The sequence below is a fragment of the Macadamia integrifolia genome, chromosome 4 (assembly GCF_013358625.1).
Source record: "Macadamia integrifolia cultivar HAES 741 chromosome 4, SCU_Mint_v3, whole genome shotgun sequence".
Classification (NCBI taxonomy): Eukaryota; Viridiplantae; Streptophyta; class Magnoliopsida; order Proteales; family Proteaceae; genus Macadamia; species Macadamia integrifolia.
In genome coordinates this window covers 7964901-7986599 of record NC_056560.1, presented here as the reverse complement: position 1 = coordinate 7986599, position 21699 = coordinate 7964901, and the positions used below count along the sequence as shown (strand labels likewise).

General features: G+C 38.8%; 2 protein-coding genes across 3 annotated transcripts; one reads left to right on the top strand and one right to left on the bottom strand.

Annotated features, from left to right (window-relative positions):
• Nucleotides 1-3247: 3247 nt before the first annotated feature.
• Nucleotides 3248-5108, bottom strand: LOC122075308 (protein FAR1-RELATED SEQUENCE 5-like). The gene is made up of 3 exons (XM_042640287.1): nucleotides 3563-5108; nucleotides 3387-3448; nucleotides 3248-3289 (listed from the first exon to the last, which is right to left on the bottom strand). Exons 1-3 carry the CDS (start codon nucleotides 5106-5108, stop codon nucleotides 3248-3250), a joined length of 1650 nt encoding a protein of 549 aa, XP_042496221.1.
• A 5371-nt stretch (nucleotides 5109-10479) lies between these two features.
• Nucleotides 10480-20470, top strand: LOC122075385 (ras-related protein RABC2a-like). 2 transcript variants are annotated; one of them, XM_042640376.1, is made up of 7 exons: nucleotides 10480-10762; nucleotides 10803-11007; nucleotides 12345-12413; nucleotides 14728-14793; nucleotides 15344-15465; nucleotides 17553-17681; nucleotides 20005-20470. In XM_042640376.1, exons 2-7 carry the CDS (start codon nucleotides 10866-10868, stop codon nucleotides 20119-20121), a joined length of 645 nt encoding a protein of 214 aa, XP_042496310.1. In that variant the 5' UTR covers nucleotides 10480-10762; nucleotides 10803-10865; the 3' UTR covers nucleotides 20122-20470. The 2 variants fall into 2 exon arrangements, with proteins under 2 accessions (XP_042496310.1, XP_042496309.1); XM_042640375.1 differs by having other exon boundaries at nucleotides 10480-11007.
• The last annotated feature ends 1229 nt before the right edge of the window (nucleotides 20471-21699 follow it).

Genomic DNA, 21699 nt, shown 5'->3' with positions numbered 1-21699 from the left:
TGGTTCTAGTTGAATAATCTATATGGACAGAAGTGTATTGAAACATTGCATTAGATCAGATTGAAGCAGCTTCCATAATCCAAACATTTCCAAGAGGTTAAAAACCAAGCGTATTGGTCACCACCACCCACAATTCACCAAGCCTTAAAACTACCACTGTCCAACCAACTTTTTTTTTCTTTAAAAAGAGGCCAAAACAAGGAACTTCTGTAGCCTGTACAGAGGCCGTAAATGTTCACACACTGCAGAGTAACAGCCAGGAAGAAGTCCAGTGCGAACCTTGCATTGCTATGTAGTTCATTTGTCCCATTCTGATTCAAGGTTTAGAGGCACCACTGTCCATATGTGATCCTCTGGCCTTCTTGGCAGCTGACTGGTGTAACCGGAGGGTGATTGACGTTTTTCAGTTGATTGTTGTATCCAGATAATTTTTGACTGCTTGTCAGCTCTCTGGAGTACTGACTCCAGCCCATCAGATGAGGCAAGATGAACTGCTACAAGTGCAGAGTCAGAAAGCAAGACCCAAAATCTTTGGATTGAAAAACAGTATTCATAAAAGACACATATATTGATGCAGGCATAACTCACTTTGTACCAGTGATATATTCATGTTCCTACCCAAAAACATGGCCGCATGGATAGTTGATCTAATTAAATTATTATACCAAACAAGGTTTATCTAAGAATCATATGCACAATACAAAAATGATAGGTCAAGTCATTTTTATCTTCTAATGCTAGAAATCAGTTGGCACCACATAGAGGCATAGAATTGTCAATGACCAGTGAATCTATTCACAAGCAAACCAGGATTTACAATTCTGTCCAGTCCAGTTTTCAAAACAAAATTTCAAGCAATGGCCCATCAGTGAATGCAAGGATTGGCTTACTCATCTGCATTTACACATTGATAACCAATCATAAAGGCATTTTGTTGAACATTAAACAAAACTACAAAATCCCTTTTGGCAAAGGAAACAATAGAGTGGAAGAAACAGACACTAATTAATTTCTCTCTAACAGAGAAATTAACTTGCTGCTATATCAAAGATCTAGGTGAACATTGAACATGAGAATCCAGTAAGCAAATGCAATGATTGAAGTTAGCCATCATAAAGTCATATCGATGAAACCTGAGCTAGAGCTTCTTCATTCCTAGCATAGGTGCATTAGTCCTGAATTACTAATAAACCAGTGGGGTCTATTGGTTAAGAATTAATTTCCTCCATCCTTTTTGGACAAGGAATCCATGAAAAGAATTAGGTAGTATGGATTTTGGAGTTACATAAATATATTTCATCGAGAGTACCAAGATTTGGAGTTACTAGCTGTGGCCTCCTTCAGTGTCAAAAATGATAAGATCGAATGAAGAATTTGTTCTGCCATTTCACTAATTCTATCCTCCATGATTTCAAGCTTTTCTAGTATCCTGTCACCCTACTGTCAAAATTTGCATCTAAACACAAAATTAGACAATTCTGAAAAAATGAAAAAAAAAATTATGGATTTTGTTAGATATGCAACCGAATTTACCTAAAAAAATTGCAGATGGAAATGGCTACAATGGAGTAACCCTCTAAATGGTTTGAGGTCTGCTTAGTGCTTACCCTTGTCCTGTAAGGATCAGTTAAGGATTTACCCTAACAATAAGGATGGAAAATCCCATTACCCAGCCGGGCAGAGTCTTCCATACTTGGTCATTTAAGTGTGTTATTCACTGATCTTCCAAGAGCTGAGAAGAAAAACTATCACTAACGCAAACAAACCAAGTTTTGGGCTTGGTTTGAAGCAATAAAAATAAAAGCTTCAATATCAGAAAAATAAGTAAATAAACACGCACGACAAATGCAAATGCAGTCCTGAGTCTCCTGACAAATCACAGAAGGTGATTTTTCTCTATATCATCCAGCAGCATGGAAAAGACTCAATTTCAAAGTACACCTTATAATTTGAAGCTCAGAGAACATGTAAAATAGTACCATGATAGCATAAACTGCTGCAACGGAATTTAATCCCCTAAGAGTAAGTCAAAGTACAACCTCCAATCATAAAATCAAAAATAATGAACTCAAAATTGAAGAACACAAGCAGGTCTAGAGATCACATTCTCCATTCATCATAAACAAATATCACATTCTCCATTCATCATATAGTGCCATCCTATAAAACTAAAAATGCAACTATCAACTTGAACCAATGACCAGAATTCACAGTTCATCAATCCAACAGAATAGAATCCTGAAAACAAAATTTATTAATTACCAGTAGCTTGCATTTACTGCCAACTTGAATCTATGGCATAGTATGACCTCAAACTTGCAGCAAAATAGCCACAGAAACAGAGAACCGCAAGTGACTTGCTTCCAATCACTACACATGTAACTATCTAAGGCTTGGGATGGGAATCCTAAATCCATTACAACATCTGCAAAGTAAAAAACCAAAATAGTCCACCACAGCAGCATATAAGCCCAGCAAATTTATCCACTCACAAAAATAGTATAGAACATTGCGGACACATAATGAAGTCTTGGTGGATTCGAACCACCATAACCTGGGCACTAACCCAGGTGCTCTACCATTTTGAGCTAAAGACTCCTTACCTACAAAAAAAGATTGTTAGTACAACAGAGGCTAACAATCAATAGAAATAATAAGATTACTGGATATATTGGTAAGCATAAAAAATAAGGATCCAATGCAACTTCAAGTGTTTTAATATAAAAAAACTAAGCCATGACATTAACTGAATGTATTTAATAGCAAAAAACAATAGTCCTCATTAGCTGAATCTAAATATAATCTTCATCCACTGATTGATGAGCTACAGATGCTTGAGATGATATTTGGGAAATAGAATCCTGCAAGTGACATTAAATATTAGGCAACCTAGATTTGACTAAGAAAATAAAAAATACAACACTATAACGCTATAACAAGCCAAACCTACTCACCATAAGTGACATGTAACTGGAATATGTGTTATCCATCAGGCAATCTTCATCCGGTGTTTGATGTTCTTGTAATCGTTGATTGTTACTTGGCCCTCCACTTTTCTTTTTTTTTCCTTGTCTTTCCACCCAACTCTTTAACCGTCTACCACCTCTTGTATTTTTCTCTTTATGCTTCAAACGTAATCCATTGTATACGTCATTAGAGAAATCAGGCAATATTGGCATATCAGGGCAATCAACTGGATTGATTCTAATATTACCAAGCTTAAACCTTAATTCATTCGCAGCATCTTTCACCAAATTGTATCCCTCAATTGTATTTGAAGCTTCTGATGCTATTTGAATAAGTTCAGGACAAATACGCTTATACCGTTGGGTACAATCCAAGTTGACATCTAGTTCAACTTCTTTCACCCTACTGTCATTGAGTACCATGGTTCTTGCTCCCCGTGTCCATCTCTTCAGAATGTAGCATTCAGGAATACGCTTTATATCTAACACATCAAAAACTTTCAAACAATGGCAACACAGAATACCATCTGTCTCAAATTTCATGCAACTGCACGCTATAATTCCTTGAAGTGGGTTACAACATACTTTATACTCACAATTTGCTTCAAAAATTCCAACTCGAAAATTAATGAAGGGCATTCCATTACTTCGGTCTATGATGGTGCAAACAGTCATCCAATTATATTCCTCTTGAAATAACTGAAAAATTGCAGGAGTGTAGAGTTCCCCAACCTGTTTCTGTACAATTGACATTGAATTTGCAAGTCGTGGCATCTTGTTTCGTGCATCAAATTCAGCTTTTAATTCATTACCACGCTTGTGGTTAAGAACTCTTTCAAAATGTTTAAAAAATTGCACAACATCCAAAGTTGACTTCAAATAGTCCTTCAAGTCACTGTTCAGACTCTCACTGAGCTGTGTACTTCGAATGCCTATTGTGAATGTGTTTTTCATATAGCACTTCGCCCACTGACTTTTAAGACCATAAATACGTTGCAACCATGCATTATCCTTAACATCATACTCGTGTAGCAAATTATACCACGCTGTCTCGAATTCATCTTCCACATCGTATTGGTATATGCATTTCTTTAAATCTGTAAGAAACTTGGAACCATCTTTCATCATATGACCCAAATGTGTAATGCCATTCTGCATTAAGTGCCAAGTACACAATCCATGCCACGTCTGAGGCCACACTTCTTTTAATGCTCTAGCCATAGCTTTGTCTTGATCCGTGAATATAGTTTTAGGCTTCTTTCCACCATGAGCTTCAGCGAATACCTCAAACAGCCATTCGAAAGATTCCGCTGTCTCATCATATAAAAGTGCAGCCCCGAATACAGTGCACCCTCTATGATGATTGAATCCAGCAAACAACCCAAACGGCCTACACTCTTTGTTGGTGCGAAATGTAGTGTCAAAGCTGATTACATCTCCAAAATGTGCGTAGTCAATGATCATCTTTGGATCAGCCCAAAATATGTTTGTTATTTGTTCTTCACTATCCAGTTGAAATGAGTATGTGAAAGATGGGTTGGTCCTAGTTTGGGTAACAAAGTACTTCATCAAACTACCTGCCTCACCATATGTCAAGGCACGCTGTCTTTTAGTGCGGAGATAGTTCCTAACATCTTGGGTCAAACAACTAAGGTTTTCTATCCCACCAGCCTGCCTACCCATCAACTCAAATGTGGATCTAGGCATGATCCCCGAGTCATCTGCCAAATCAATTTCATGCCTATGTATGTCTAACATCTTCCTCTGTGAACGCAGCATATGAACTGTTGTTGTACTATGAAGCTCATGATTATGTTCCCTCACAAATTCACAGCATTTGTATTTTCCATCATCAACCAAACATATGTTCATTCGTGCCTGGCAATTTGTTCTTGTCTCAGCTCGGGGGTTAACAGTATTCATGTCTCGCTTGTCACTCAACCGAAAACCAGCTTTTGAACAGACAAATCCCCTAGATGTTATAGTCATCTTGTCTTTCTTGCTCTTATTCATAAAGTGTTTCCTAACACTAAATCCCATTGCCCGTCCAAATCTGTTGTAGTAATCATATGCATCATGTTCTGAATTGAATAACATCCCAAATATAGGTTCACTCACATCATTCATGCTAACATTCTCCATACTAGACAAAACAAACAAAAAGCATTAAAGTAGCAATACTTCAACATAATTTAACAAAGCAAGAGCAAGAGTGGAATTAAAAAATTTTAAAATACTCTAACTCGAATATAAGGACAGAGACAACAATTCTCTTAGGTTTTTCACAGAGACAGCAAGCAAATAACAAATAATTCACTTTTCCATGTAATCTCTCCCTCTCTCTCTCTCTCTCTCTCTCTCTCTAATGTAGAGGGGGTAGCATTAAGCATCAGATGGGTAACTCATAATAGCAAGCCAAATGGCTTAGACTCTTCACTTTGAGAAGGCCTCTCCAACTCAGCTTCAAAAACCAAAGCCATCTATTAAGACACCCTACTAAACTCAAATTACAACAACAAAACACAAAAAAGGGAGAAATACTAATTCATAATAATCTGAACAGCCCACTGCATTTAAACACATATTCTTAACTTCCATAACTAGTGACAACTTACAACCTTCAACATGCAAGCAACGAACAATTCACTCCACATAGAAACAAAACTAAAACAAGACAATCCCAGTAAGCAGATGCAAACAAAAGAAGCCAAACCCAGTAGAATATTAAAACTATAGATCCCCCAAAATCAAAGATTCCTCCAAAATCAAAGATTCCAACAATTCAAAGCTGATCTCATAGTCAAAATAACAATATCACAATATAAATAAGAAATGTTTGGGTGCATTTGTAGAAGAAAGTAACATCTATTTGATTTCAGTCCTTCAAATGCACATGCAAATGCAAATAACAAATAATGGAATTGAAATTTTTTTGTGCAGAGAAAACACAACAAGCTTATACCTTTGCACAGAGCTTTGTAACAAAGAGAGCGATCGAGAGTGACGTTGAGCGCCGAACCTAGAGAGTGAGGAGTCGAGCGACGAAAAGGGAGATTCGAAAGCGTGGAACAGAGAGATAGTTGTTCGCGTTGAGCGGCGAACAGAGGGAGAGTCAAGATTCGAGATCGACAGAGAGAGCCCGAGAGATTTTCAGAGAACCGATAGGGAGCTCGAGATCGGGAGAGAGAGGCCGAGAGATTTTCAAAGATTCGAGATCGACAGAGAGAGCCCGAGAGACAGAGAGAGTCGAGAGAGAGAGAGAGAGAGAGAGAGAGAGAGACAGAGAGACAGAGAGACAGAGAGACAGAGGGAACAGAGATGGAGAGTCGAGAGATAGGTCGACCGAGATCTGAGCTTTTGCTTGCAGATCTCGGGTTTCAGGCCGAGAGACAGAGAGAGTCGAGAGAGAGAGGCCGAGAGATAGAGAGAGTCGAGAGAGAGAGAGGGAAAAACATCACATTTTTATTTGAAATAATGAACCGAACCGGTTTGTTTCGGTTTGGTCTCCACTGGTTTGGTTTGAAAAGGGTTTGTTCAGTGGTTTGTGGGGATTAAATCTGAACCGTGGATCTACCCCAGGGACACGTGTCAATCGCCTGGGGTAGAATTGCACGGAATTGCACCGATGCGAATTTCAGAGGATTTCTACCCGAAATCTCACCCACGTTCGGTTTTCAGAAGCCTGTGTTCGAAGGATGGAAAAGGTGAAAACCCGATAAGTGAAATCACTCTGATTCTGATTCAGGGGTTTTTATATGCACCCAGGAATCAGGTGATTCGATCCAGATTTACCTAACCCGGTTGATCCAATTGCATCCCCATTTCTAGTGTATATGGGTGATTCCAATGAACACCCGGACTCCGGATCACTGTTTTTGTCAATATGAACCAAACAATTTCTTTTAAGGATTTTTTACATCAACCTCCCCTTTTGTTTGCCGAAATTATATAATCCCCCATAAAACTTAAAAAATTATATCTAAATCCATCCAAAGAGAAAGGTGTTATTTTTTTAAGATGGAAAAGACGATTTTACCCTCCTCCTTCTTCTTCTTCTTCTTCTTCAGTATCGACCAACCATGTAAATAAAGCCAAGCCCAACTGCAACCACAGGGCATTGAAGCCCTCCAAGCAAAAGCAATGCAAAGAACACCGGCATCATCTCCAACGAGTTCTGGTGCCCTCTCTGTAACCCACCACCACCATCCAATTAAATCCTCAAAACCCAATAAACAAAATCGAAAACCCACAAAAAAGAAATGAGATTTCCACCAAAAGATGGATCTTTTTATATAGAAATCAAATCTAAACGCAGTTGAAGAGATTGGCATCCTTGTTCTCTGATTCTAAGGTGTATAGGACTGGATTAAACACCTTATACCTACAAAAAAATGATCAACCGATAAACGGTTTTTCTTTGATTGATGAAATATAATAATTTGTCCTCTTTTGATTTTGAGAAACGAAGTGTTAATTACTTCTTCCGGGCTTTGCCGACTTGGGCTTCCGGCGTGGGTTGTATAAACAAAAGTCTTGAGGAATCGGATCGGATTGAATCCATCAATTTGGATCAGTATCGGTCTGTTTGATCTGATTCTTATTGAAAAAACAAAAAACAGACACAGATTTGAAGAAAAAAGGTATGAGATTCTCCTATGGAAACAAAATCCAACACTCCCACCATGACATCTATGGCGATTAAATCGAAAGGAAAGGAGATGAAACATGAACGGATTCGACGTGATCTCCTAATCTTCTATACTCGGGATTGAGTTTTATTCCTCCATCGTAACCGGTGGTGGTCCACACAATGCCATCAAGCATCCGAACATAGCTTTAGACCTCCAAAAGCTCCCTCGGGAGAAAACTGCCATCTTCAAAGGCTGATTCAATTTTCATTATACCCAAAACGAAGAAGAAGAAGAAAAAGCTCCCTAGGTGAAAACCGCCGTCTTCAAAGGCTGATTTGATTTTCATTAGACCCAAAACAACGAAGAAGAAGAAGAAGCTCCCTGGGGCGAAAGCCGCCGTCTTTGAAGGCTGATTAGATTTTCGTTAAACCGAAAACGAAGAAGAAGAAGAAGAAGAAGAAGAAGGGTAAAATCATCTTTTCTATCTCAAAAACTAATACATCTCTCATTGTGTTAGTTTGGGTGGGTTTAAATGTAATTTTTGGATTTTTAGGGGGGATTATATAATTTTGGCAAACGACAGGGGATGTTGATATAAATCATCATTTTTTTAATGAGAAACACGATTCTATAGAATGTGGTTCGATGGAAAATTCGAACCAAATGCCCTCTTATGAATCCAAAATCTAATAAAGTATTTGCCTCCCAAACCTAGACAATTAGGAATATATATATATATATATACATATGTAGGAGTAGATTACAAGTAATTAACTTCGAAGTTTATAACCCCAAACAATACAAATAGGAGCAAGAAACAAAGAAATAATACAATCAAATAAACCCCCAATGATACAATATCCATATAGGAGCAAAACTAGATCGAAACCTAACCCGATAGGAGAAAGAAAAACATTCTATAGAGCTGNAAAGCCGAACAGACCTGACCGAAGGTCCCCCTCTCGGTTGTGAGTTCGACCAAAGCTGAACGGACCTAACCGAAGGTCCCCCTCTCGGTTGGGAGTTCGGCCAAAACCGAACAGACCTGATCGAAGGTCCTCACCTCAGATTGGGAGTTCGACGAAAGCCAAATAGACCTGACCGAAGGTCTCCCTCTCGATTGGGAGTTCGGCCAAAGCCGAACAGATCTGAACGAAGGTCCCCCTCTCGGTTGGGAGTTTGGCCAAAGCTGAACAGACCTGACCGAAGGTCCTCCTCGATTGGGAGTTCGGCCAAATCCGAATAGACCTGACCGAAGCTTCTCACCTCGGATTGGGAGTTTGGCCAAAGCCGAACAGACCTGACCGAAGGTCTCCCTCTCGGTTGGGAGTTTGGCCAACGCCTAATGGACCTGACCGAAGGTCCCCCTCTCGGTTGGGAGTTCGGCCAAAGCCGAACAAACCTGATCGAAGGTCCCCCTCTCAGTTGGGAGTTCGGCCAACGCCGAACTGACCTAACCGAAGGTCCCCCTCTCGGTTGGGAGATCGGCCAAAGCCGAACAGACCTGACCGAAGGTCTTCACCTCGGTTGGGAGTTCGGCCAAAGCCGAACGGACCTGGCCAAAGGTCCCCACCTCGGTTGGGGGCTCAGGGCAAGGCCGAGCGAACCAGACCGAAGGTCCCCACCTCGAACGGACACCTGGGTAAGGCCGAGCCGAACTGACCGAAAGTCTTTACCTCGGCTGACCGTGGGCCTCGGTCGCAAGCAGAGGCTAAAGCCGAAGGAATAAGGCCGAAGGCACAAAAAAAAATTATTATTACGAAAAATTTGATTACTCCCACAGGAAGAGTCTCCTAGCGGGAGTATGGGGGCTCCTGATTCGGCCAAATCAAATGCTCAGTAAGGGTAAGGACACGCGTCGCCCACCGAGACACGTGTCGCTCACCAGATAGGGATTGCAAGGACTCTACCACATCACCTGCTTGAAGAAAATATTCCCCGCCAAAAGGATATGACGTATTCGAGTGGAACTCTAAAAGGGAAGAAAGTGGACCCGAGAAGGACTCTTGGAAGGAAAGGGAAAACCCTAAACCCTAAGAGCTATATAAGAGGGCCCGAGAGGAAGGAAGAAGGTAAGCATCCACACCTTCACCATTACTCCTATATCAAAAACTGTGTAGTCGATCCCTAACTTGAGCGTCGGAGGACTAACCCCGGGAAAAGCTCCGGGCCTTTGCCGTTTGTGCTTGTGCAGGATTAGCTCATACGAATTTTCGACAGCAACACCTATAAAGGAATAAAGGATAAGAATCATAATCTTTCATATCAGAAACTAACTTAGACACGTGTCCAATATGATCCTACAGTTTATCATGTCCGTCCACTTTCCACTCGCACAGCCACTACTCGACAGCCAACACTTTATTCATGAAACAGCGTTTTGGTTCTAGCAAAAAAAAAAAGAAAACAACGTTCGGTTTACTTTATAATTAAGTTGTTTTTAATTAATTTATTAACAATTTATCAAAGCATCGGAAAAACTGCCAATAACAATTAAGTGCCACGTAAAAGTCCGTAAACGCACGTGGCAAAAGGATAGCCGCTTATAGGCATACTCAGCTAAGCTATGAGCAAATCAAGGAGATAGATGAAGTGTAAAAAACGCCCCAGCTCAGGGTGCTGAGTCATTTCGAGTCAAATTTGGTCGTGAGTCGTTACGAGCAGCTGTTTGATTTCTTCAAGTTCAAAATAAGATTCAAAGAAAAGGACTTCCAAACAGATAAAGTAACCGCCGTTCCGTTTTAGTTTTTTTTTTATTCCCGATTTACCCCGACGGTCACCATTATTTCCTTTCTGAGCCGGTGGGCTCCAGGCGAGAATGGTGAGGGTGTTGGGGGTTCAGGTGGGAAAGGAACCGGAACGACGGAAGAGAAGGAAGAGAATCGAGTAGTGACGGAAGAAAAGAATACGTTTGTCTGCTGCTTTCCATCGTTTTTGGACTCTCTTTCTCTCTCATTCAGTGGATGCCCATGCCTTTTCCTTTGCTTTTATTCTGCACTTGTCTATCGTGACAGAGCGCACCAGCCCCACCTGTGCTCCAAGCACAAGAGTCTCCGTTTTGTTCCCTCATTTTCTTTTCCTTTCTTTTCCATTCCTTTTCTCTCCGTAGCTTTATATATTGCTCCCACCTGGCTTCTTACCAAAGACGAACAATATTCGTCTAAGGCAGACAGAGCGTGAGAGAGAGAGAGAGAGAGAGAGAGAGAGAGAGAGAGAGAGAGAGAAGTTGCAGAGAGGAAGGAAGAGATCTTAGTTTCGAGTTCGGGTGATGATGGGGTCGTCTTCGGCTCATGCTAACAGTTACGATTACTCTTTCAAGATCTTGTTGATTGGAGATTCTGCCGTCGGTAAGAGCAGTCTTCTTGCCAGCTTCATCTCCAACCCTGTTGAGGAACTCTCTCCCACCATCGGTACGGCTTCCATTCATGAAAATGGATTTTAGAGTAGTTTATATCTTTTTTCTGAGCTCTGCTCATCTTCCGATGACAATCTTGTGGCTCTGCATTCTTAATTTCAAGGTCGAGAGCAAGTGTGCTTATAAGTTTTTTTTTTTTTTTTTTTTTTCATTCGTGCATGCAGGCATGCTTCACTATTATTACTTGCTTCAAAGTTTGTCTGATGGAATTGCTGCAGATATAGATGGCCTATTCTTTGATTATTTATTTTTATTTTTTTTACTTGAAATTTCTTCGATTAATTTTTCTGCCACTATAAACCTGCTAGAAGAATCATAATTCGTGGACTGACGGTCGTTGGAATTTATGTTGATGAGATGCTCGCGAATGTCTTTCAAACGCGATCGATTTCGAAAGTAGTTTCAAGTTTACTGTTCTAAGGCTTTGAGTACTCAGGGATTCCTTAATCATCGAATTAGCCCGAGCCGAAATCAGTGATAACGTGCGGTCTAGCTTTTCGTTCTAGTCTTTTTAATCGATGAATTCCAGAATTTCTTCCAACCTCTTTGTAATGCTTGCAGGCAATAAGATAGTTTCCATACGACATTTGCGTACACCTTATATTTGATTTGGCAGGGTTTTAAGTTTCATTTAAACTAAGACCGTATTTTCCTCCAGAATGTTCGTTAGAAGAGAGAGAGAGAGTATGTAACTGTGGTTAGGAATTTGTTTGAGACTTGAGAGAGAGAGAGAGAGAGAGAGAGAGAGGAGGATAATAAATGTTCACGGAAAATACACGTGTATGATTTATGTAATTCTCAGCTAGGCTAAAGTTTTGGATCCATGTAAGTACTATCTCTAGATGGATAACTGAATTTACATTAGAAACTTTGATCTTATTTCCTCAGATAATTTGTTAGAGGAGAATACGTAGTTTGACTGTTTAGATAGTTCAAAATCACACTTGAGTTAGACCTAGCTTGTCATAAAAATCTGTGGGGTCATGGGATCCAGATTGTATGATATTACGAGCTATGGCTCTCTGTATGCAGGATCGAAAATTACTGTCAAAGACTGATGCTACTAACGAACTCAAGACTGCTGCATCCTTTACAGTGCACTGCACAGCCAGTTAATCAAACTGTGTTATTTAATTATATGGAAGATACATGATCTTGTGCCATCATAGATGCACTTCCTGATCTTTAACCATTCAGGTTGTCAGTGTAGTATTGTTCACTTCTTGGTTTTAATGGTGTGATAGTATGCTTTAAGTACGCCTATTTTGGTCATTCAATTTTTCTTACATGTTTGATCATATGTTGATATAACCCTGTCTTAACCATTTCCAGGTGTGGATTTTAAGATTAAGCATCTCACGGTTGGTGGGAAGAGATTGAAGCTCACAATTTGGGATACAGGTAATAAATAGAAGTGATTAGTCTTTCCCAGTCTGTCTTAAGTTGTGTCTGACCTTATGGGTTGAACTTTTAAATCCATTCTTATATATTTTCTTTTATCTTGCATAAATTTTTTACTCTTATGACATTATGTATTGCCCTTGGTTATTAAGTCATCCATGATCAGTTACAACTCAAGCTTGAGAGATAAAATAGTTGCTTTGGCAAAATGTGCAAAATATTTGTTTATAGTGCTGCATAACAGGAGCCATGAAAAAAAATAGTGCATCTAATTATTTGTCCTTAGGGGAATGAATCTTTGATTGATGTATACAACAACAACAGACTTTGATTGATGCATATTTCTTCTTAGTTAATCTTTATTCCTGTATATTTCTTCTATCTTATGAAATAGGAGCCTTTTTTATTGCCAATCCAACGAGGGTAGGGGGTGGTTTAGTTTTCCATTCAAATTTTTCTTCAGTTGATGATACAGTAGGGCAGGGTAATTGCAGAAAAATTTGGGCAACCTAATGAGCTGGGGAGCTTGCCAGTGAATGGCATCCATGAAGTTGGTTTCTGGAAAGGAATCATGCAATTAGCAGGTGGTGTTCTCACAAGGAATAAGAGTTCGGGTGGGAAATGGAACAAAATATTATTATGGTGAGACTAATGGGTGTGTGTTCCCAAAGGGTATTATAAGAAACTGCTGTTATTTGGTAACGGGGAGCTAAAGTAGTAAGTGGTGAACAATCAGATTTTGAGAGGATGATTAGAGTTTTCTGAGAAGCCTGTACTGTCTGAAGCCAAACTTGTGTCCATGGTGAAGCCCAAATTAAAAAGCTTTGTGAAGAAACACCATACCTCCCTAGAGATCTCATAGTGATGGAAAAGATCACCACATAGGCGATCTAAATTCTGTGGTTTGAGAAGATCCACTTTTGTCAGGCACCACAACACAAGAAAATTCTACCTTTGGTGGTATGGGTCTTACCCAGAAATTGTTTAAGCAAGAGGCCTTGACCACCTCTTCAATGATACATGAGATCAAGCTATGTGCTTACGTTGGGACCACATGATTGATCGGGCAGGTTTTGTTAGCTATACTATACTGTAGATTTATTCAGTGTAACTTTTTTTTTTTCCTTTTTGGGGGTACCATAGGGGTTGGTAACTTGGTATGGATATGAACTATACATTTTGTTTTTTTTTTTATAGCCTTTTTTCATGCGTATCCATTTGTAGTGATTACACTTTGGTGGAATTTTCTCTTTTCTGTAATTTTATGTTACGTTGTATCCAAATATCCAAATAATTCAGTTCCTCTTGCTGATGAGAAAATGAAATATTTTATCATCTTCTTATCTTTGTTGTGGTATAATTCAAATTACTATTCAGATGGTTACAAGCATCATATTTATTGCGGCCTATATTGGCCCTTCCAAAGTTGGTGCATATAGTTAATCCCAAGTCCTGTGTTGAAACTTAAAGGATTGCAATGGAGCAGGCTTAAGCATTTACATGCCTGCCCCATCCCTATGTGTCAGAAATTGTTATACCTTAGTTGGTACAGTTGATCATGGTATGGGTACTCACCCCTGTTAGCACTAAAAACTATGAGCCCCATGCCTGCAGGTCTGATCAATTGCAGTTTTACTATGATTCCAAGAGGGTGGGAGAATGGTATTAGTGAAACCTTCCCTCGCCGTCACTCATTCTCCTCCTTGCTTGTACCAGCAAAAAATTTTGTTTGGCAGTCATTAGTCATCATGATGTGAATCACGATCTTTCTTTGTCTTTGTTACTTTTGTACATCTTTACCAAGTATAAATGAGTATTCTCTGGTTTCGAATCTTTACTGCTAATAAATGTTCATTATGCAGCTGAATATGCCATTTGCTTAGAGAAGATTCATCCTTGGAAGAGGAAGTTTGATTATTTTTTATACTTATTCACATGGTTGCTAGTTAAAATGCGAAAGTTTTATTAAAATTAAATAAAATAGAATAAGAGTAATTATTATTGTTGTTAGCTTGTTCATAGTTGCAGATTATACCAAAGCAGAATATTTGAAACGTCATGCCTTTTCTTTCCCCATGGGTTAGGGGTTTTCCTTTTATTTATCTATTTATTTTTAGAAAACTTTTGTTGGCTCTGATTCTGAGGTAGTGTAAGTAGAAAGAAACTTGATGCATACTCAGTGCATGCTCTTAATATTTTTGTTCTTCGACTTTAATGATCTTAGTACAGTATTTAGCTACATAATATTTGAAGAGGAATATACTTTGTGACATCCAACTGAAGGAATCTTGATTATTGTCATGTTCCGTTGCAGCTGGACAGGAAAGGTTCAGGACATTAACAAGCTCATACTATAGAGGTGCCCAAGGGATCATTCTTGGTATGCTACTTTGAACATGAAATCATATTGATTCTGTCATTCTGAATTGGAAAATCATATTTCTCCAGTATTATGCTTGAATCTTTTTTTTTTTTTGGTATTGGTCATTCGGATTGCCTGGTCCTCTCTTTGACAACATCATGTCCAATTGCTGATTTATTAGTGATTTTGGCATGTTTTTATTGCATGTTTCTCTCTTAAACATGTCCAAGCACAAGTACATAAGAAAAAAAAAAATTGGGTGTTGCCTGGTGCTCTCTTAAACATCAAATGCCTGATAGAGAGTGTAGAAGCAATTCTTCAAAATCTGGAAAGAAATAAATTTCGAATCACTCTCAGCTTTCATAGAACTCTGATAGCTAAACCACACTTTTGTGCTTTAGACAACAGAACCACTAGAAGTAGCAAACTTCTATTACTTGAACTGAACATAGGTTTCTATCGTTTTATGTGTGAGCTTCTTTACTTCACCAAAGTCTTTATAACTATGGCCACTTCCCTTCTTTCGTGAATTGAAATTATCTAATTCAAGATTTACTTCTCATTTTAGTGTATGATGTCACACGGAGAGAAACCTTTACAGACTTGTCGGAAGTGTGGGCGAAGGAGATAGAACTTTACTCCACTAACCAGGATTGCATAAAGATGCTTGTTGGGAATAAAATTGATAAGGTAAGATCTGTATTGTATCTCTGTTTCCTATGCATACCTTTGTCTTCTCCGAGGAAGATTCCTTTTTCACTCAGTCCTGCTTGCTGAATTAATGGTCCTTTATTTATTAAATCATATGAATACTGTTTCCTGATTGACATTCATTCACTTGATTCTTGGATTGGTTATGCTAAATGAGGTAAAATCTTTATAGTGCAATTTTGATGTGTCCTTTTGTATGGTTCTTCTTTGCTTACTTTCTAGTTACATGTGGGTTCAAGCTTCTGCCCTATGCCACATGCCTATCTGTTTTCTATTGCAGACAAGTAAACAAATGAATTTTCAAGCAGGCTCATCTGCTTTCGATAGAAAACTAATGAAAAGGTGAAGGAAATATTTCATTGGGCTTTTTTGCTCTATGAAAAAGGAATTCAAAATCAGATGGTTGATATTAAACTATTTTTCATACTTTCATTCCCCCACCCCTCCCTTCACACCTGACACACTCATGAAGTGCAACAACAGTTTAGAGATGTGCTTAAACTAGAGATGTTAGGCAATGCCCAGACCCTAGCTCCCACTTTGTTGAAATTTGAAACAGCCAGCATCTATGGGAAGTGAATTCCCATCTTTTGAGTGGACTGACAGAACTGGAATAATTTTATGTCAAATCAGCAAGAAGTAACATCAATCGTGATGATCACCTAACCAGTGCTAAAGCTATTGGAAGAGGGGTTTTTTCCACATTTGTTTTGTAAACTTAAAAATACTTTTTTTTCTTACTCCACATAGAGTAGTTTTCTATTCTTTTTTTATTTCTCAAAAAGGGTTTTTCTCCTCATTTATTCTGTTTTCATTAAGGGATGTCTCAATATGAGAAGCATTTGATGAGTTTAAGATCAGAGTTATTCAGAGACATCTCATGTGTGTGTGTGTGTGTGTTTTTTTTTTTTTTTTTGGGGGGGGGTGGTGGGTGGGGTGGTAATGGTGGAGGTTCTTTAACATTTCCTTTCCTGCGTCTGGCTCTAATCTTCAGAACATGTGCAAATCGTTTGAGAACATGGCCAGATTTCTTACATTTCTGGAGTCTGTTGGATGCAATGAAACTCCACTACATGGAAAATGCAGTTTTAATCACAATGGAAGTGTAGCAGTGTATAATTACTGATCATGTTTCTGTAATTTGAAGGCTTTTAATTTTGACTTGGAGGCGCATGGGAACAGCTTTTTATTTGAAGAATCTTAGAATACGAGCTATTAGGAAGCAATTGGTCTGTTTTGAGCTCATTTATTATTTCCATTACAATACATGCCATTTCCCCGACCTCTATTTCTTTCACTGTTTACAAAAATTCATAGGGGGTATACAGGAGGCTAGAAGTAATTTTTTGCATATCTTTGAAATACAAGATGTAGACCTCTTATGCGGATTCAATTTCCTAATTTCACATCCACTTTGCAGTGTTCTATGTACTTCTTGGAAGTCTTTTCCTATGTTAATGTATTTCTATTATTACTGAATGGCAATGCTAAGTCTCCCAAATGGAAGCCATGATAGTGATAGCATTTGTTGGTTGATATTTGTAAACCAAGGTTTACTGGATATTTGCCACTTGATTAACAACTCTATTGCAAAGACACTTCATACTTTGGACTTATCTTCTCAGGGTTTACAACTTCAACAAATTCGAATCTAGGGTCATTATTCATGGTCTAAGGGTTTCAAGAAAGCTAAATATCCGTAGTCAATTTTGTGGGAAGGGGTTCAAGTGATGTTGTCAGTTGGGTCTAGGAATATGATTGGTACTTGAGCAGAACTTAGCTAAGAAATTTTTGCACTGGTTACTTCTTGTCTATTTGTTTGTTCTTTTCATTTATCAGCTGGTTTTATCAGCCAATGGGGGATTTTGTGGGGCTTACATGCTCATAATGGAGAACTAGAGCTCCTTTCATTGTTTTCTTTTTTCCCCTTTTCTCTCCTTATTTAAATTTATGTCATTGTTAATAAAATGAAAATATAGTACTATTGTAGCTGATGGATTTTTTTTTTGGTTTTTCCTGCTGTCTGTGTATTTGCTTTACATTCTAATGGCACATGGTGTTTTCAGGAAAGTGAACGGGTTGTTACTAAAGAGGAGGGAATGGCTTTCGCACAAGAGTACGGATGTTTATTTATAGAATGCAGTGCAAAAACTAGGGAAAATGTTGAAAAATGCTTTGAAGAACTTGATTTAAAGGTAAGCTCTCCAAAACTCGTGCATTCTTTTTCGATTTTCAAGAACCTGCAAACATGGTGCCAGCGTGTTAAATTTCTGTCATCCCCCTATTGTTAGCTCTATTATAAACTTATACTCCAAAATTTAGCATCCTGACACTTCCTTTTGATAATCAGTTAACTGAAACTTCGTGGTAGAACTGTATAGTTGAGATCTATTACTTGATAAACACCAATTTTACTTTTTTTAGTTCAGGTTCAGATGGTGAAGCAGAACATGAAACTGATAAAGTACTATAAATGAAATGATTTTCTTTTTTTTTTAAATACAATAACTTCTCTTTTGGTTGGTTGTTTGGCAGAAGGATTTGAGGTTCTGAAAAAACTTCTGCCTAGAGATCAATTACCATGAACCCAAAATATTCATCCAAGGACTTTTGGGACTTCATGACCGGATTATTGTTGAAAAAAATATATAAATCAAGTCTTGTATTATATTATTCATACCATCAATCAAGAGTTGTATGGTCCATTTATATGCCTCTTTTTTTTCTTGTTTGATTGGGGAGGCAAAGGGAGAGGGGGAGGCCAGAGAGTGTCTATTAGTTTATATCCTTAGTAGTTGTATAATTTTATTTTGTAAATTTCTTTGTGGTCCTCCACAACCAACCGTAGTTGTCTAGGTGCCACTTAGGCGTCCAGGCACCTTCAGGTGTCAAGGTGATGCCTCACCTTACCGGATGCAGGTAAGACGACTGCCTAGGTGTCTCTTTGGATGTTTTGGTCCGCCTAGTTGGCTGGGTGGGTGCCTTGCGCTGCTTTTTTTCTTTTGGGTTACATACCCAACTTTTTTATTTGGCATTGTACAGAATTATAATGCTTGCGATACATGGAATAATGAATCTTAAACCTTGCTATACTGTTATCATTTATTGCTAATTCTCTACTAGAATCAATTCTAATCCTATGTGACATATCAAATTGTTGATGTATACATTTACAGTGCCCTAGCCTAACAGTTCGAACCTTAAGATGAAATGGTAGCGAACATGGTATTAGAGCAGGGAGGTTGAGTGTTCAAATCTTGGGAATTGCATCGGGAGAGTTTTCCCAACATTTCTTTTCCCTCGGTCCCACACGAAGGAAACTCCGTGTGAGCTCCACATGTAAGGACCATGGGATTTTGGCTTGCATGTGCGGGGGAGTGTTGATGTATACATTTACTTTGTCTTTCTTTAACAATTCAAGCTTTTAGGTGAAACGGTAACGCACACAAATATCATTGAACTGAATTACTGAAATATTATTTGTTCAATTTATATTTAACTGCTGGTTTTTTCTGCTAGTTTGTAGTGAACAATCGGCCAGTCTTACAATGGTTGTTAATTTGCTGACGCTTAAAATGGCTGTTAATTTACTTATGATGTTTATGATGTTTATGATGTGTCTATACTAGATATATGTGGGATAGGGGGGAAAACACTAGGATGCCTTGTCGCCTTGGTGCCTAGACAACCATGCAGCCACCCACTCCCTCCCTCCCCAAAAGAAAATTAATGTAAAATAAACATGGAGCTCTATGCTCTCCTATATATTATTCTTGTGAAGATCATTTATCTCATATACATGAGAGGACCTCATGTAATCATGTATCAGTATCAGCTTGATACTGATCAACCGATACCATGAGGTATCAGCCAAAATTCAGTAGGATGGTGATGACATTGATCGACTAATACCATGAGGTATCGGCCAAACTCAGTAGGATTGGCTAACACATGGCCAAGCCGTATCAGGATTGGAACATTTCACCTTCTTTCATTTCACTTGTCTTGCAACCAGATGAAGCCATCGTGAAACTGGCTTGTAATATTCTATTCAGATGGGGGATCGCTGCCGGTTCACGTGGCCCCTGCACCAGAGTGGGTGCCAAGTAGAGCATGGGTGGGGGCATCAACAGGGGTGGGTTTTTCATATTTCACAGGGGGCAGAGGGGTGTCATCCCCCCCCCTCTTTTCTGTGTCTGGGTGCAGGCACCACGCGATCTGGCAGGGATCTTTTTCCCTATTCTAACTTGGTGAGCCCGAAGGCAAGCATCTACAGCCATGCTAAATATCAGATTTCACTGGAGAGTCACCCAAGATAGCTGTACAAACCCAATTGGACTTTGTTATTTTGCTAATTAATTTTCTCCAGAGCATGACAGAATGGAAGGCACAAGAAGCTGTAATTGGTTAGGGATATTTGAATGAAGTTTTTTTTTTTTTTTTTTTTTATTGGAGAATGTTGTGTTTTGAACTTCATAGTTTACAGATACTGGAATTTCTAACCATATTATTTTACAGATAATGGAGGTTCCTAGTTTGTTGGAAGAAGGATCGACTGTAAAGAAGAACATTTTACAACCGAAACCACAAGAATATCAGGCACCTCCCACTCCTACCGGTGGTTGTTGCTCTTAGGAAGCTGTACACAGGCCAAACATTTGTTGGAAAAAAGAAAAGAAACATTGGCCACGAATCAAAGGTCCCCAAACGCTTTTACTAACGGCAATGGACAAGCAGAATCCAGTGATGTAAATGATGATTTCTTCTCTGTTCTAATAATTGTTGGGGTACAAAATTGCTTAGAAGTTGGGTAAATCTCTTACTTGTCTTTGCTGTATCATCTTTCCTTCAATCTAGTAGTTTAAATAACGAGTGTGAGGATGCAAAGTGAACAATGCTATGCGTGAAAATGCTCATGTAAACAAAAACCACATGTAATTTGTTTGTGCTAACTGGAGATGTATAAATTATGTTTCTGAAGGTAGATAGATGGCTTGGTGGTTTTTCTAGTTTACTATTTCAACGGTTTGACATCTCTGCCCAAAGTTGAACCCTTCCAGTTTTCTCCTTTCCTTGGTAGTGCTATGTTGGGGTTAACGGTGTCTTGTATTCAATTGCACGAGTTTGTGGGTTGATTCTGAAGGGCCGTTCAAAGCCTGGGTGGTGGATTGTGGTTTTTGTTGGGGAAACAATTTCTTTAATTTCATCTGTTGTAAAAGTGGGTCGAAACTCGGGTTGGAAGAATATTAAATAGTTTGAGTCTTAGTTATCAGATGATCTTGCTTGGTACTCCCGACTCTCTGGTAGTCTTCCAACCTGAGTTATGTAATGGTTCTAAGTTTCCAATATTACCTTGTAATAGCAAGAAGAGTGAAAGAATGTTTCAAGTCGACATCCTGTGTCGGAGAAGACAACCAGAAGCCTGAAGTTGGAGTATGGTAATTACTTGTAAGTGGGGTATGTTTGGGCTCCAATAAACTATTTATGCGTAACATGTTCGAGTAATTACTTCAGTGGTCGAAGGTTATAATATTAGTTATATTCAATATGTCGCTTTTTCGAAAATTAGATAATTTCCTTAAAAAACCTCTTTGTAAGCCTTTACCTTGTTAATATCATCTGTCAGGGACAGTCGCATCCCATCGTAAATTTGGGTCTGTTGAAAACAGAGTTGTCAGAGACATCACCCGTGGAGTATGCTCAGGTGGAGACTGTAATGGTAGGAAGTGGCGGGAATGGTTTATAAGGACATGTTAAAAACAGACCACCTGGACCACATGGACCATTTGGATCACATCTTATTGTGAGATTTTTGGGATGTCTTAACTCTCCTTTATGTCCAAAATCAGTTTGCACTGGTTAAGAACTAATTACGAACACTAGGATAACCTAGTGGTGGTAGCTTCAGTTTGTGGAATCGACATCCAATGAAGGAGGTCGTGGAATCGAACCCTGTCGTACGCATTGTGTGAATGCGTGTGTGTGTTTTCTTATTTATTCTGTATTCACTCGTCGGTTGCCCGGATGGTTAGGACGAATTGGGGATTGTGTGGATTAAGCCACGGTCTCAGGTTCGATTTCCCATTTGTGCATCTACGATTTAAAAAAAGAAAAAGAAAAATTAAGAACTAATTGATACACTTAATGTTATGAAATACTTACACGTGTGTGAGCAATACCTGATTTTTTTTTAATTTAATTTAATTATTATTA

Bases quoted from the DNA above. Each gene is read 5' to 3' on its own strand.
- LOC122075385 (XM_042640376.1), top strand. From the start codon at position 10,866: ATGATGGGGTCGTCTTCGGCTCATGCTAACAGTTACGATTACTCTTTC. The intron at 12,414-14,727 runs GTAATAAATAGA...GTTCCGTTGCAG, and splicing joins GCTCACAATTTGGGATACAG to CTGGACAGGAAAGGTTCAGG. The intron at 15,466-17,552 runs GTAAGATCTGTA...TGGTGTTTTCAG, and splicing joins TTGGGAATAAAATTGATAAG to GAAAGTGAACGGGTTGTTAC.
- LOC122075308 (XM_042640287.1), bottom strand. From the start codon at position 5,108: ATGGAGAATGTTAGCATGAATGATGTGAGTGAACCTATATTTGGGATG. The intron at 3,449-3,562 runs GTGAGTATAAAG...TTGATGTGTTAG, and splicing joins TGGAATTTTTGAAGCAAATT to ATATAAAGCGTATTCCTGAA. The intron at 3,290-3,386 runs GTACTCAATGAC...TTATTCAAATAG, and splicing joins CACGGGGAGCAAGAACCATG to CATCAGAAGCTTCAAATACA.